Source organism: Dermacentor andersoni, chromosome 6 (genome assembly GCF_023375885.2).
Source record: "Dermacentor andersoni chromosome 6, qqDerAnde1_hic_scaffold, whole genome shotgun sequence".
NCBI classification, from domain to species: domain Eukaryota; kingdom Metazoa; phylum Arthropoda; class Arachnida; order Ixodida; family Ixodidae; genus Dermacentor; species Dermacentor andersoni.
This window is the reverse complement of record NC_092819.1, coordinates 101,663,331-101,676,865: the sequence shown is the minus strand read 5'-3', so window position 1 is coordinate 101,676,865 and position 13,535 is coordinate 101,663,331. Positions and strand designations below refer to the sequence as shown.

The window sequence follows — 13,535 nt, the reverse complement described above, 5'->3', positions numbered from 1 at the left end:
CCACGTCACTTCCAAAGCGCACTCTTTTTTTTTGTTCGTTTTCATGTTTCTTGCCATGGACACTAACTGTGTCATTCGAGGTGGACACCTGAACTATTTAAAGCACAGGCGCGCGTAGATGACACTGTCCGGAAAGTGCAAAGTGCGACTGTGTGGCCTGCCCGCGAGTACAGAGGTTACACTTCTCCGCTCGCGTAGCCAGTACGCGTTGTGGAAAGAAGTGCAAAAGAAAGAGGCGTGCGCAGGAGGAAGAGTGAAGGAAGGAAGAGACGCGCCTCCGTTGCTGGGCAACACTTGCCTGGGCAGAGCATGTGCTTGCAAAACGTGATGTGGCATCGCCTCCTCAATAGAAAAAAAAAAAAAAGATCTCCTGCATTTTTTTATTGAGCGCTGCCTCATGTTTTCCGAACCCGTGCGCCGTGTCATCTACCTCAGCGCCTTGTCTGCTAGCCTACTGTTTCAGCTGCTGTGAAAGATACATGTAAATCTAAGAATTTCTAGATTTCGCAATATTTGTTCGTAGTATTGAGGCATGGTTAACATGACATGAAAACTGAATAACGATTGCTATTCTGAACTTCGTAGTACTGAAATATTTTTGCATTGAAACCATAAGAAGTCATCTGGTTATTTCTGAAAAGTTTGTTCATCTGAAAAGTTCGTTAATGTGGCATTCATAGTAACGAGATTTCACTGTATAGCTCGATATAATGAAATCGGTAAAATCGGCCATTTGCTTTGTTATACTATTGAAACTTTGTTACATTGAAATTGAACCTTTTATGAGTAAGTACAGTCGCTTATTGATTTATCTTAAACGGAAGGGGTCTCAATATTTTCCAAGTTATCGAGCAGTCGAAAAAAACTTGAATGAGAAAGAAATTCATTTCGTTGAATTAGAGAGTCGGCAACGAAAGATTGAATTTCATGTCCACTCCGCCCTCGCGGCTGACGCTGTTGCCTGCAGTGGGATGACACTGTCATGAAAAGTGCTAGCAGCAGGGAATGAATGCTTCATACCTCTCGCTTCAACGCGTTTCTCAGACTCGAGATTATGCAACCCACACTACTAAACGTGCGTAAAGACCGCAGATAATGCCCTCCCATCTCGCCATGTTCACTCTTTGCACATGGGGCAGATTACGTCCAAGGCAGAGCGTGGACTGTTGACAGCCATGCGTAGCCACGGCTACACTAGAAAAGGAGACGCATGCCAACCTGCCCCTCACCTCACGCACGCTTGATTGGCATTACCACAAGTACACCCCCCCGCCTTTCTCCTTGCTCGCGCAGGTTGACGGTGCTTATCAAGCCACCATCCTTATTAGCTAACCCAAGCACCCAAAATAGGCAGTGTGCCAGCGAGATATTATCTTATCGCACTTAGACTTTATAGAAAACATGAGGCTGCTTTGCTTCAGCAATCAATCTTGGTTCTGCAGTGCGTGATTTGAGGGGTGCCTTTGCAAGCAGCCGCTTGTAATTCAACCATTTGACCATTTGCGTCGGTGGAAGTATCCATTTATTGGCTTGGTATTCCTTTGCTTGTTATTGAAGTTATAGTGTTATTGTTATGTTGAAGTTTGTTATACCGAGATCTTACTTTACTACTTTTCGGTAAATGAAAAAGTTATTTCAAACTTACCGTATTTATGCAATTGTAAGTCGACCTATGTTTTTTAATTTGAAAACCTGAAATGGGGGGGTCGACTGACAATCGAAACCAAAACATGACCCCGCCAAAAAAGCAAAACCAACGAGATATCAGGGGAGCTACAACGTAGTTACAATTTTATGTTTGCTCTATGGCCCTACCCGTAGTTTTCGCTATCCTGCACAGTCGTTCGCTTTTTGGAAGGGTTTTTCAACATTTTTTAGAGTTTTACAGTTCACACAACCCTCATAGGGGGTCTAATAGTTGATGGAAGTGCCGCTGTTCCATTCGTGGCAGCACCTCCAGAACGGTGGCGCTTGCAGGGAGTACCGATATTTGATTGAAGAGCAGCATGAAGAGCAACACTGCTCACGTGTTTCTCTTTCCATGTAGCTCTTAGTTTGATGCATTCGACTCGACTGCCGGCTACATGCTACTTTTATGCTTCCTCAGTTGTCATGAGTGTTCCAGGCCCACTAAACATTCGGCGCTAGTTCACAGCAGCGTTCAGGAGCGCTTCCATTCTTTACGCCGAAGAAACAAATCACTGCGCAGTGGGCTGCAAGTTCTATGTTTCTGAACGAATGGTGCACGAGTGGGGACTGCAGCGAAGCAAGATTTTCACCTGTGACGGCAAGTGAAGAATTTTTCACGGGCCGAAGTCGGGATGCTTTCTGGAGCTGTAGGCCAAGCTTGTGGCGTACGTCGCTGAAATGCGTGATCAGTCTCTGCCAATGAAGTGCGACATGGTCATAAAACAAGCCTGGATCTTCGCCTTTAAGAACCAGCTCCCCTGTGAGTACGAGTGGCTGGCGGCAGAAGACTGCGAACTTATGCCAATTGGACCTGTCAAAAGAGCCTCCCTGACAGCTGCGTGTGGTTGGGTGAATTCGGTGTGGGCTGCTGTTCCACAAGATGCCGTGGTGCGGTCGTTTGCCAAATGCGCAATTTCGCTGGACGACGATGCGCTGTGGGACCGTAGAAGCAGTGACGATGGCAGCACTAGTGAGGACGATCGCACTAGTGAGGACGATCGCACAAGTGAAGATGAGTTGTCCAGTGACCGTGCCAGCTACTAATAAATTTTCATTATGGAATGCGCCTTCGGGTATGCTATTTTTTTTTCTCTGTCACACGCGATATGGGGGGGTCAACTTACATTCGAGTCGACTTGCAGTCGTGTAAATACAGTAATGTTCCAAAGCTGGAATGTAGTTCCAAGCGGGAAACAGTTGCCAATGAAGGCATTACAATGTATACTGGTTGTGCTGAAAGTGTTAACAGAGATACTCCCTATTCAAGTGATGAGTGCCATTGACACTCTGAATAGAGCGACTGATGTGTGCACTGAGAAATAAAATGTGCAACTACTCTTGATTGCATTTTTTTCCCACTGTACTCTAAAGACCTTGCCTGGCATTCTAGAGGAGGAGCTGGAGGGGAGGTCAGACAGAAAATGAGCAACAACAATAAATATGACAGTTCCCAGGAAATGTCAGGCAACATGTGCTTTATAATCATAAACAGAGCTAGGCATAAATACAATTCGAGTTAAAAAATACAAGTACAGTGAGGGAAGTGGAAAAGGACTTGAGCAAAAAGAAAAAGTGATTAAACGGTCATATTGGTGAACGCCTTAACGAACACATAGCTTTGCAAGCGTTTTTCATGTGTAAGTGATAACTCACAAATTGCTACTGATTTCAAGCTGTTGACCGCATATCTACAAACCTGGCTGACTGTGCTAGGCTTAAGAGTGAATTGGATACTGGACTAAAAGGTGGGCAGAATAGCTCATTGAGTACAGAGGCGATGGTCACCATGCAGGGCAATGTTATAAGTGCTTCATGTCCCCTGTGTGCCGTCTCCATATTGGTGCAAAAGTGAAGATGATATGTAGTGTATTGTGGAGCAAGGGTATGGCCAGAAAGCGCCAAACAAGTGTCTGTAAAAAATCTGCCTGAGCAAGTAGGTTTTCCAGTGTTTAAAATTATCTCATAGTTTAAAAAATAATGTGTTCACATGTTCAGGGGATCATACTAAAGCACGGGAATTATTGATGCTCTAAAAACATTGGAGTGCCAGAAAAGAGGCATGCTGCCATGCCTCTCAGTGCACTATCCTTGCTTTGTAAGGCGTGGCGAGATCAATGACTGTGAAAAGAAATCGGCCAACTTAGTTTTTGATGTGGGGTACGAGCTAGCATGTCTTGTTGAAAAATATGCACTTTAAAAAGTGTATTTCTCACATCAATGCTAAAACCTTGTCAGCATGAAACATACGGCTGCGGGACAGGTCATATGCTGGATGTAGCGGTTTGTGTCTTTTATATAGTTCTGGTGAATACCATTCTTGCTTTGCATCCCTATGGTATCATTGTGCAATGCGATAGACGACGGGCAGGCACCTTCCACGTTTCTCGTGTGCAGGTTGTTCTGGCTTTATTATAAGATAAGGGTGTGTTTTATAGGTGTGTTCAGTGCACAGTTGCGCTCAATTGACTTGTTTGTATTGGTCATAACTATCTGTAACCAAAAACAGAAGTTGTGGTTTTGTTTAGGAAAAGGAGTTTATTGAGCTGTCTTAAGCATGACTGTAACAACTATCACAATATACTTGGAAGTAATTTCAAGTTAATTAGAAGCTTAGTACCTTGTATATCTTGGATGGTATTGTTTACCTCAAATATAACTTAATTTACATGTCTCAAAGAGGTTGAATTGATGGACATTACCTAACAATTTCCTTTGTGTTTTTGAGGATACCTTGAATCAAGCCTGTGGATAGCATGAGATGCTGTAAGAAATTCTTTAAACTGGTTTGTGAGCATCTTCATTCATTTGTTTTCTATCTAATAAACACAGCAGATGAGTCATGTATGAATGCTCTCTATGTTGATTCCAATGAGTTTGCCGCAGTAGAATATCGGATGGTTGCAAAACAAAGTGTCTGCTACTTCACAGACTAGATGCGGTGCTAGTTTCGTTTGAAGATATAATGGAGTGCGTGCTTGGTTTCTACATGGTTTCAAGGTTTGTACCAAGCTAAGGAAAAGAAGCCATGGTCGCTAACAATCAGGTAATAAGAAAACATAATGAAAAGAGGGTATGGCATGCTGCTATAAGATTTAGCTCTGTAAAGTCTAACTCAAGGCTTGCAAGGTAGTGTTGCCGATATTCTTACGTGCAAGCTGGGGGTGATTCAGCAACCAGGTTTGTGAATCTGCATGAACTACATTTGAACGTAAGAAACTAAGAACACGACCCGCTGTAGTGAATACCTTTGCCATGGCTTTTGCCGTTGCCAAGCATGATGTCTCATATTCAAGACCATGACTTGGCTTCCACATTACTGTAGAAGTGGAATGCAGACTACTGGGATTTTGGTGTGCATTTTTAGTTTTAGTAAAAATCCTAAGTGGTCAAGATAAATTTAGAGTGCTTCACTATTGATTCCGTCATAGCTAAGGTGGGACCTTTGAACAATGAAATGAGTTAATCAGTACATCAGTTGTTTCAATTGACTCATTTTTTAACTTTTCTATTGTTTAGTGCAGAAAGTTTAGAAAAACGAAACGGACAGAAGACGAGACAACCACGAATGCTTCTGTCGATCTATCTCGTATCCTGTCCGTTTTTTTCTAGTTCTTGCACTAAACACTAAAAAAGATGTTGTACTAACGATGCTAAAACTCAGCGCTTCCAAAGGTCATTCTTTAACTTTATTTTCTCGATTTTGTTATTATTTGTCATTGGGCATAGATTATATTTTTTTCCATGCGAGAACTCCTTGACAAAGCAGGTCTTCCCACCACTTTTCCTCTGCCAGATATTTGAGAGGATCTTGTACATATGGGCCATTCGACATCCAGCCAGTGGCTACGTCCAAGGCATGAACGACCTTGTCACCCCCTTTTTCGTGGTCTTTCTTCAAGAACATGTGCCTAAAGGTAAGTTAAATCATTGAAACCTTTCCTTAATTCATAAATTAAAAAGTTCACAAGATGTCAAGTATTGGGTTAGTTGCTTCGAAAATAAAAAAACAGCAAATCATGCAACATCACCTTCAACCTGATATGAAGTATTGTGTGAGCTATGAGGTGCCATAGCTCTTGACATAGCCACATAACTTGTAGCAGCAGGGAATGAATACAGTAAACTCGTCATAATAAAGTCGCTTTGAATGCAAAGGCACTTCATCTTATAAAGCACCATACTGTTTGCTCTCTTGTCTGTGTCTCTAGTAGTGATGTTCATATGATCTTCATAGTTGGAAGAAGGAAAATTCAACTATGTAGATTGTAACTCGCAACCATGGACTTGGATTTAGAAAATCGTCTCTTTCTGCTTGCTTGGCACGTGTGTAAACATGGCTTGTTTATGTACGTGCGACGCTGCTCTATTCACTACCCTTCTGTTTGGGTGGCCTATTTAAGCTTGTATTTCTCAAGTTGTGGTGATAGTAGATGGTGTTATATCGCTCTCCTTGCAAATGCCAGTTTTCTTCTTGCCGCTGTAGGTTATGGCAATAGGAAATTTTCCTTATTATGAGGCTCATGGTAATACGGTTTCGCAGTATGGCTAATTGATGCAAACACATTTTTTAGCATGTAGTGCATCAAATTACAGTAGAACCCGACTAAAATATTTCTCAGGAACTGAAAAAAAAAAACACAAAAAAAAACAAGGGAAACGTAACGGTGAGGAAGGCCGCAAATTGTCTCAGTAACATCACAAACAGCTCTGTGTGACTGCCTGAACAGTTATTAGATGTCTCAGAGCTCATACTGCGACCAATGGACATGCATACATGATATAATTAAGGCAACCTACTGGGTGTTCTGTGAAAGTAGCTCCTTTCCAGTCTTAATATGCTTCGCTGCAATATTTTGCCTATGCTTCACCGCATAACAAGGCTGTATTGCAGCGAAGCTGGCATTAGGAAATTGGCTATTATGCAGTACACATTAGACCCTTGCTGTCCCCAAAATAAATGTAGCCTTGCGCTTGTCAGATTTGGCCCAGTGTGTGTGCTTCCTGGTAGGTTTTAACTGAAGCGCACTTTGGGTGCTTCGCCAACCTTTCTATGCATGTTTTCTCCCGACATGTATGTTGTCTTGGCAACTTCGGGGCAGCTTCAACGTATGGGTCACTAGATGCAATGTATTGGTTGCTAGATGCGACGTATTAGTCGTATACATTTATCGTCCTCATAGCAACATGTGAGAGTGAATTTGTCTCTGTACCGCTAAATTTACATGACTGGCACATTAAAACGCTATGTAACATGTGGAAACATTACAGAATGTTGACATATTCAACAGGAACATAATATACATTGGGGTATATGGGATTTACGACGAGACCACAAATATGCAACTGTGAGGAACATATCAGCGGGATTACACTGTATATGCTTCATGCTCCACGCTCTCCCCACAGTGTGCATGCTACACAACATAGAACAGCACGACACGAACACCACGAGGGAGCAATGGGAGGCACTGTTGTCCAGCTTGGCCCTCAACAACCAGCTCAAGCTGGCCCACAGAGCTGAGAAAATAGAAAGAGCCAGCGAAGCCCTGGACTAGGGGCCCCAACCATTAGCGATTATTCTGATTATTCTTTCAGTGTTTTATCTATCCTATCCTATGCTATCCCCACACTATCCCGTTGCTTCTCTTCTGGCAACTGCATGGTGCATGCAAAGATAGCCTTACAGATGGCTAATCAAGCTGGAGGCATTTTGCATGGCAGACAAGGAAGCATCATGTGGGAGCCTAACATAGTTTGTACTAGCACGGCAAACTGCCAGAGTGGCAGAAAGCATGGGAAAATGGCTTGTAACAAGCATGTGACACCCCCTCAGGTATAATCTTCGTTGGCCCGCCAGGCTCGGTGGCTTGCCATGCTTGGTGGCCTGCCATGCTCGGTAGGCAGCATTGGGCACCGCACCCAATAAACACCGATGAGCACAGCTGCTCGGCGGTCAGTCATCGTTCATCACCACCACGCTGTGGAGCGTCTATCTAATGGAGCGTGCCTCGAGCCCTCCCTTGTTCACGAACCCGGGCGGATCGTGACACTGGCGACGAGTACTCACGGATTGTCCCACGCCGCCGTGAGCGGCAAAACACCACCCCCCGTTGCTGCCGTCATGCCGCTGTACGGAAGGCTCGAGCCGTTCGAGGGGGATGGGTCCGCCTGGCCAATTTACGAGGAACAAGTCCACGTGTTCTTCCGGGTAAACGATACACCTGAGGCCAAACAGCGGGACATTTTCCTAACCAGCTGCGGGACCCGCGTCTTCAGTCTCCTGCTCGACCTTCTCAAGTCAGCCATGCCGCATGTTAAGACGCTGGGTGAACTGCTCGCCATACTGGGCTCTCATTTCAACCCAGTACTGTCCACACTAATGGAGCATTTCCGCTTCAACAACCGGAGCCACCGGGAAGGAGAGACCCTCTGGCAGTTCGTTGATGCGCTATGAGGGTTAGTGAGTGCCTGCGCCTTTGGGGACCAACTGGACTTGGTGCTCCGGGACTGTTCTGTCTGCGGCATCAACAACACCGCCATGCAGACGCGACTTCCGGAGCTTCCCGACCCCTTGCTTGACGACGGCGTAAAGACAGCGCTGGCGATGGAAGCTGCCGCCAAGGACGCCGGCGAGATTGCCCGTGCGACTGGCTCGCTGTCGGCGGAAGGGGCGGTCGACAAGTTGGTGACAAAGGGCAGTACCTGTGGTTATTGTGGTGGTGCCCATTCCTCCTCAGAGTGCCAGTTCTCTCAAGCGCAATGGTTCACGTGCGGGAAAACTGGGCACCTGGCACGTGTATGCCGAAAGGGGAGGACGAACAGCAAACAGCAGCAGCAGCCTGGTTCAAGCCCAGGTACCACACAAGCCCGCGGCCAGGGTAGCCATTGCAAGGGTAGGGGCGTGTGGCAGCAGGCTCAAGTTCTTCCGCAGCCAGGCTCCACGTTGTGGCTGAGGACATGCCGATTTTCGACATGTGGCACACAGGCCTTGTACCGTCGTCTGTGCCGCCGTACATGCTGACCGTCGAAATCTGCGGGCACCCCATTTGCATGGAGTTGAACACAGGGGCTAGTGTGTCAGTAATGGCTGGGAAACTCTTCAAGCATACTTTCCCCGGCGTGTCCATTGAGGCTTCGGGCATGATGCTGTGCAGCTACTCTGGGCAGCTCTCCCAGGTCCAGGGTCAGGCACAGGTCAGCGTTCACCTCGGCGACAGGGAGGCAACCCTTCCCCTTTACTTAACCAAGGGGTCGTCGCCGACGCTGCTGGGCCGAAACTGGATTCATGCACTGGGCGTTCGTCTGCCAGAGTACCAGGAAGCCAGCCTGCATGTGGTGAAAGATGTTCCCAGCCTCCTGAACGAGTTCAAGTCCCTGTTCCAGCCAGGGGTGGGCACATTCGCCCGCACGACAGCTGGCATCTATGTATCTGAGGGAGCCCGGCCACTTTTTTTCAAGCCTCGGCCACTGCTGTTCGCCCTGAAGGACGGGGTCACCCAGGAGCTGCAACGGTTACAGCGAGAGGGCATCCTGGTGGAAGTCAAGACATCTGAATGGGCCGCTCCCATCGTACCAGTTCTCAAGTGAGACGGCAGTGTCAGGATCTGTGGGGATTTCAAGGTTACCTTTAACCCCGTCGCTACCGTCGAGAAGTACCCGTTGCCCTGTATTGAAGATCTCTAATCAGCATTTTCCGGTGGACAGAAGTTCACCAAGCTCGACCTCAGGGATGCTTACCAGCAGCTGGTGCTCCAGGATGCCTCCCAGAAGTGTGTCACAATATCGACAACTATGGGGCTCTACACCCGCTCACCGTTTGGCGTGGCCTCAGCCCCAGCCACATTTCAGAGGGAGGTGGACAACCTCTTCAGGGGCATAAGGCACGTGGCGGTGTACTTGGATGACATCCTAGTTACTGGCAGCGACGACAGGGACCACCTGCAGAACCTGCACAACGTCCTGGCACGGCTGCAGGGCGCCGGTCTCAAGTTCAAGCTGGGAAAGTGCATTTTCCTGGCCCCCAGTGTTGAACTTGGGACATGTCATTTCCCATGCTGGCCTAGCCCCTGCTCCCTGCAAAGTTGATGCTGTGCTCAAGGCCCCTAAGCCTCAGAATAAAAATAAACTTCAGAGATACTTCGACCTCATCAACTTCTACAGGAGTTTCCTGCTGGACCTGTCGGAGCATGTACTGCCGCTCCATCTTCTGCTTCGAGCTAGTCAGCAATGGGTCTGGAAGAAGGAGCAGGACCGAGCCTTCCAGCGCAGCAAGGAGCTAATCACCAAAGTTCCAGTGCTGGTACACTTCGATCATGCCAAGCCTGTCGTCCTGACTGTAGATGCATCGCCGTATGGCGGGGGAACCGTCCCGGCGCACCGGGACAAGGATGGCCAGGAACGCGCTGTGTCGTTTGCTTCTCGTTGGCTTCATGCTGCAGAGTAATGCTACAGCCAGCTGGACAAGGAAGGCTTGGCCCTCATGTTCGGTGTCGAATGCTTCCACCAGTATCTGTGGGGCCGGAAGTCCGAGGCGATCACGGACCACAAGCCGCTGTTGGGGCTGCTGGGACCTGACAAAGCAATTCCCGTGCAGGCATCACCTCGAGTGGTATGCTGGGCCTTGAGGCTCGGAGGCGGCAAGCGTTGCCAGTGGTGTGGCGCCCATTGGGCCAGTGTCAAGCCAGTCACCACTCACAAGGCCGACCACTGTGGACCCTCCGGATGGAGCGACGCTGTCTCAGGCAGCACCCAGCGTTGCCACACCCGGCCCGTCAACACTAGTGCCCAGGCGGAGTGTTCGACGGCGGAGGCCACCGGATCGTTACTCGCCTGGGTAGCAGGCACCGTCGTTCTGGCTAGGGCAGAGGCAGAGCCTCGCACTTTGAACTTGGACGTTTGTTGTTGACAAACAAACTGGGGGTAAGGGGGTGTTACAAGCATGTGGTGCACCCCTCAGGCATAATCGTTGGCCCGCCAGGCTCATAGGCCTGCCATGCTCGGTAGGCAACATTTGCCACTGCACCCAATAAAGACCGACTAGCACAGCTGCTCGGTGGTCAGTCATCGTTCTTCACCACCACGCTGCAGAGCGTCTGTCTAACGGAGGGTACCTCGAGCCCTCCCTTGTTCACAAACCCGGGCGGATCGTGACATGGATTTGAGGTTATACAACATCCATTTATCATTGCATAAGCAGTACATCCAGCTCTGGCATTGTGCATTTGTGCAACCATCAAGACCCTCAGTTATCTTTGCATGATAATTACAGCCAGACTAGACCTTGTGAAGTTGTCACAGCTTCACAGCACTGTTTACTTTGCCAAAAAGAAATAATTTTCTGTGCACTGTGACGAGCTAGTTGAAGATGTCAGCTTGCCCTTTTTACCAAGCAGATTGCCACGCAATTGCACTTCGAATACTGCACTGCGGTCCACAATGAATTTTGAATGAAGCAATTTCATTAGGGCAAGGGTTTCCTGTACTTGTTACGAACTCTTACATATACACTGAAAGGCACCCAGAGTGCATGCATACATGCTCATGTACTTCTAACTGGTGAACACTTATTTTACAGGATATATTTTACCCTCTTCAATTGCGCTCATGGTATAACCTTGGGCTGCTGTAGTTCCCCAGAAATCATTATCATCATGTGGTCATGTAAGCAACTGAATAAACTATACGGACAATATTGAAGGATGCCACCTCTCCTACTATCAAACATGCTATATTTTTTTATGGATATTGCTGTCACCAATGTGCACCTTGGGCAAGACTGCTTCTTCATTATTATTACTGTCACGGTAAAACCTCGTTGGTACATTCCTGTTCTGTTTTCCTGGCTCTTATGCTCTGAAGCACTGGTCCATCTAGTTTCCTCAGATTTGTGCATAATTAGCTTCTTGTTTTTCTTTATGGTTATGTTGCAAAACTGCAATGGTGCACCACCAAAGCAGCAGTGTTCGTCGGCAGGGCCAACGTTTACCGCCACATGCAAGTCTTGAAAACAGTCACTTCAGAAAGCCTGCCATGCAGTGCAGGAAGATCACTGTGTTGAGGTTGTTGCTAGTAGCCGATCTTATAGGCTCATGAATTTCAAAGCCATGAGGTGGTGGACGAAGGCACAAGAAGCTGCCCTACACCTGCAGTCATGGCTTCTGTCCGGTCATCTTTGATACCTTGTGCAGTTACTTTGATTTACAGGTCTTCAAGGAATTTGGAAGAGGGGGAGTTTAGCGCTTGAATGTAGGCTGTTATCAGATTCGCCACATTGAAAGAAGGTTTATTTAGTAGGACTTCTCGTTCAACTTCAGTTGAGGCTCTGTGTGTGAGTAGCTCAACGGAGCGGGGCTTGCTTGATCGATGTAAGCGTGACATTGTCATGTTAATGGTAGTCGGACTTGTGAAGAAAGGCTCGGCGTCGATGTTGAGCGCTTCCGAGATGTGTGATGATGCGAGGCATGTGTGGATGATTCAGTGGATGTAGTGATGAAAATTGGCGGAAGCAGCAGGGGCTGTTGACTTAGCTGGACTTGAGTGTTCTGGCATTGAGTGGCGTGAGCTGAGGATGCATCCTTTTGGGCAAATGTCAAGATATTGTCTTTGGGACATGCGAGCTGAGAAAGTGCCGTTCCACTTTGAGTGGGATTGCAAGGCAAGGGCGGCACGGGAAGGACACTGGCATAGCGAGGAAGTGCCGTGGACGTGACAGCTGGCGGACTGGTGGGATCTCACTTGGAACAGGCACCGGTAGGCGCCTTGCCAGCCGCAAAGGCACAGCTGGCAGCTGCATCACCTTCAGGGCTTTGACCGGGGTTACCACGCAATTTGGGCTAAATTCTCACCAATGCAATAGTGCACGCTGGTGGTCGCTGAGAAGCAGTGGGCTCACCGAGTGCAGATTTGACTAAGCTGACATTGGGGTGAAAGTTCACTTGTCATTGTAGAAAGAACAAGACAAGGAAGGTGATGTCGTTTCATCTCCCCATTGTGGCTCCTGTGGTGTTGGTGCAGCCAAATATTTGCAATCTGTGAAGCAGCTCTCATCAGGTGCTGATGGCGAAGAGGGCGACGTATGTAGAGTGGCTCCTTTGAAAGCATAAGCTGTTGAAGGAGACTAGTGTGTTGCACAGTCAATGGAGAAATAATATGCTGAAGTGTTAGGAAAAGGCTTTCTTGAGGGCATCCTACATGTCTTTGAGCAGTGGTGATAGGTCAAGCTGAGAACACATCAGCGAAAATCTCTCTCTTGAAAAGAGCTGCGACAACACGCCATTGACGTACAGCTCTGCGTCCACGTGTGTTAACCCTACCATAGGGCTGTGCAGATGGTAGGGCCACGGTTGCACACTCCAAGGGTTGTCCAGCTTCAGCGGGTACCACTGTCCTTCCGCCTGGTCCATAGCTATAGGTGGGTCTCGGTGGCAGGCTGTGCTGATCCAGTCCTTGCTGGAGCCTTGGTTTGAACATCTGCAGTCATCAGTTATGTGGCAGCTGAGATGTGATGAGCGGCCACATTTATTCAGAAAGGCAGCCTAGTCTTGGATGCAGGTGCATTGACAATCGCTGAGGGATCGACGAATTTAGCTGGGAGCGCTTTGTCTTCTTCGCCACCATTTAACGATGGCTACCACAAGCAGTAGTGCTACTGCAAGCATAGTTGAACGTTATGTTTTCACATTTTTGTTACATTTTTGTGGCGTCATTCTCACTATGTTCTAGTACCCTTCATATATTCTGGTATCAGTGAATGTGCTGCTACAATGCCAGGGAGTGCACACCCCTTGCAGCTGGTTCAGAAAATGGCCAGTGGGATTATTTTCGGGTTACCATTGTAGGAATGGCGT

General features: G+C 47.5%; 1 protein-coding gene across 2 annotated transcripts in view; it reads left to right on the top strand.

The window, feature by feature from the left end:
• The window catches only part of Tbc1d22 (TBC1 domain family member 22), a 34,197-nt gene that overhangs the window by 16,458 nt on the left and 4,204 nt on the right, over positions 1 to 13,535 (top strand). For both annotated transcript variants that reach the window (XM_050171405.3, XM_050171407.3), the window contains exon 9: positions 5,483 to 5,603. In XM_050171405.3, coding sequence (XP_050027362.1) covers positions 5,483 to 5,603 — 121 coding nt within the window. The remainder of the gene's footprint in view (positions 1 to 5,482; positions 5,604 to 13,535) is intronic.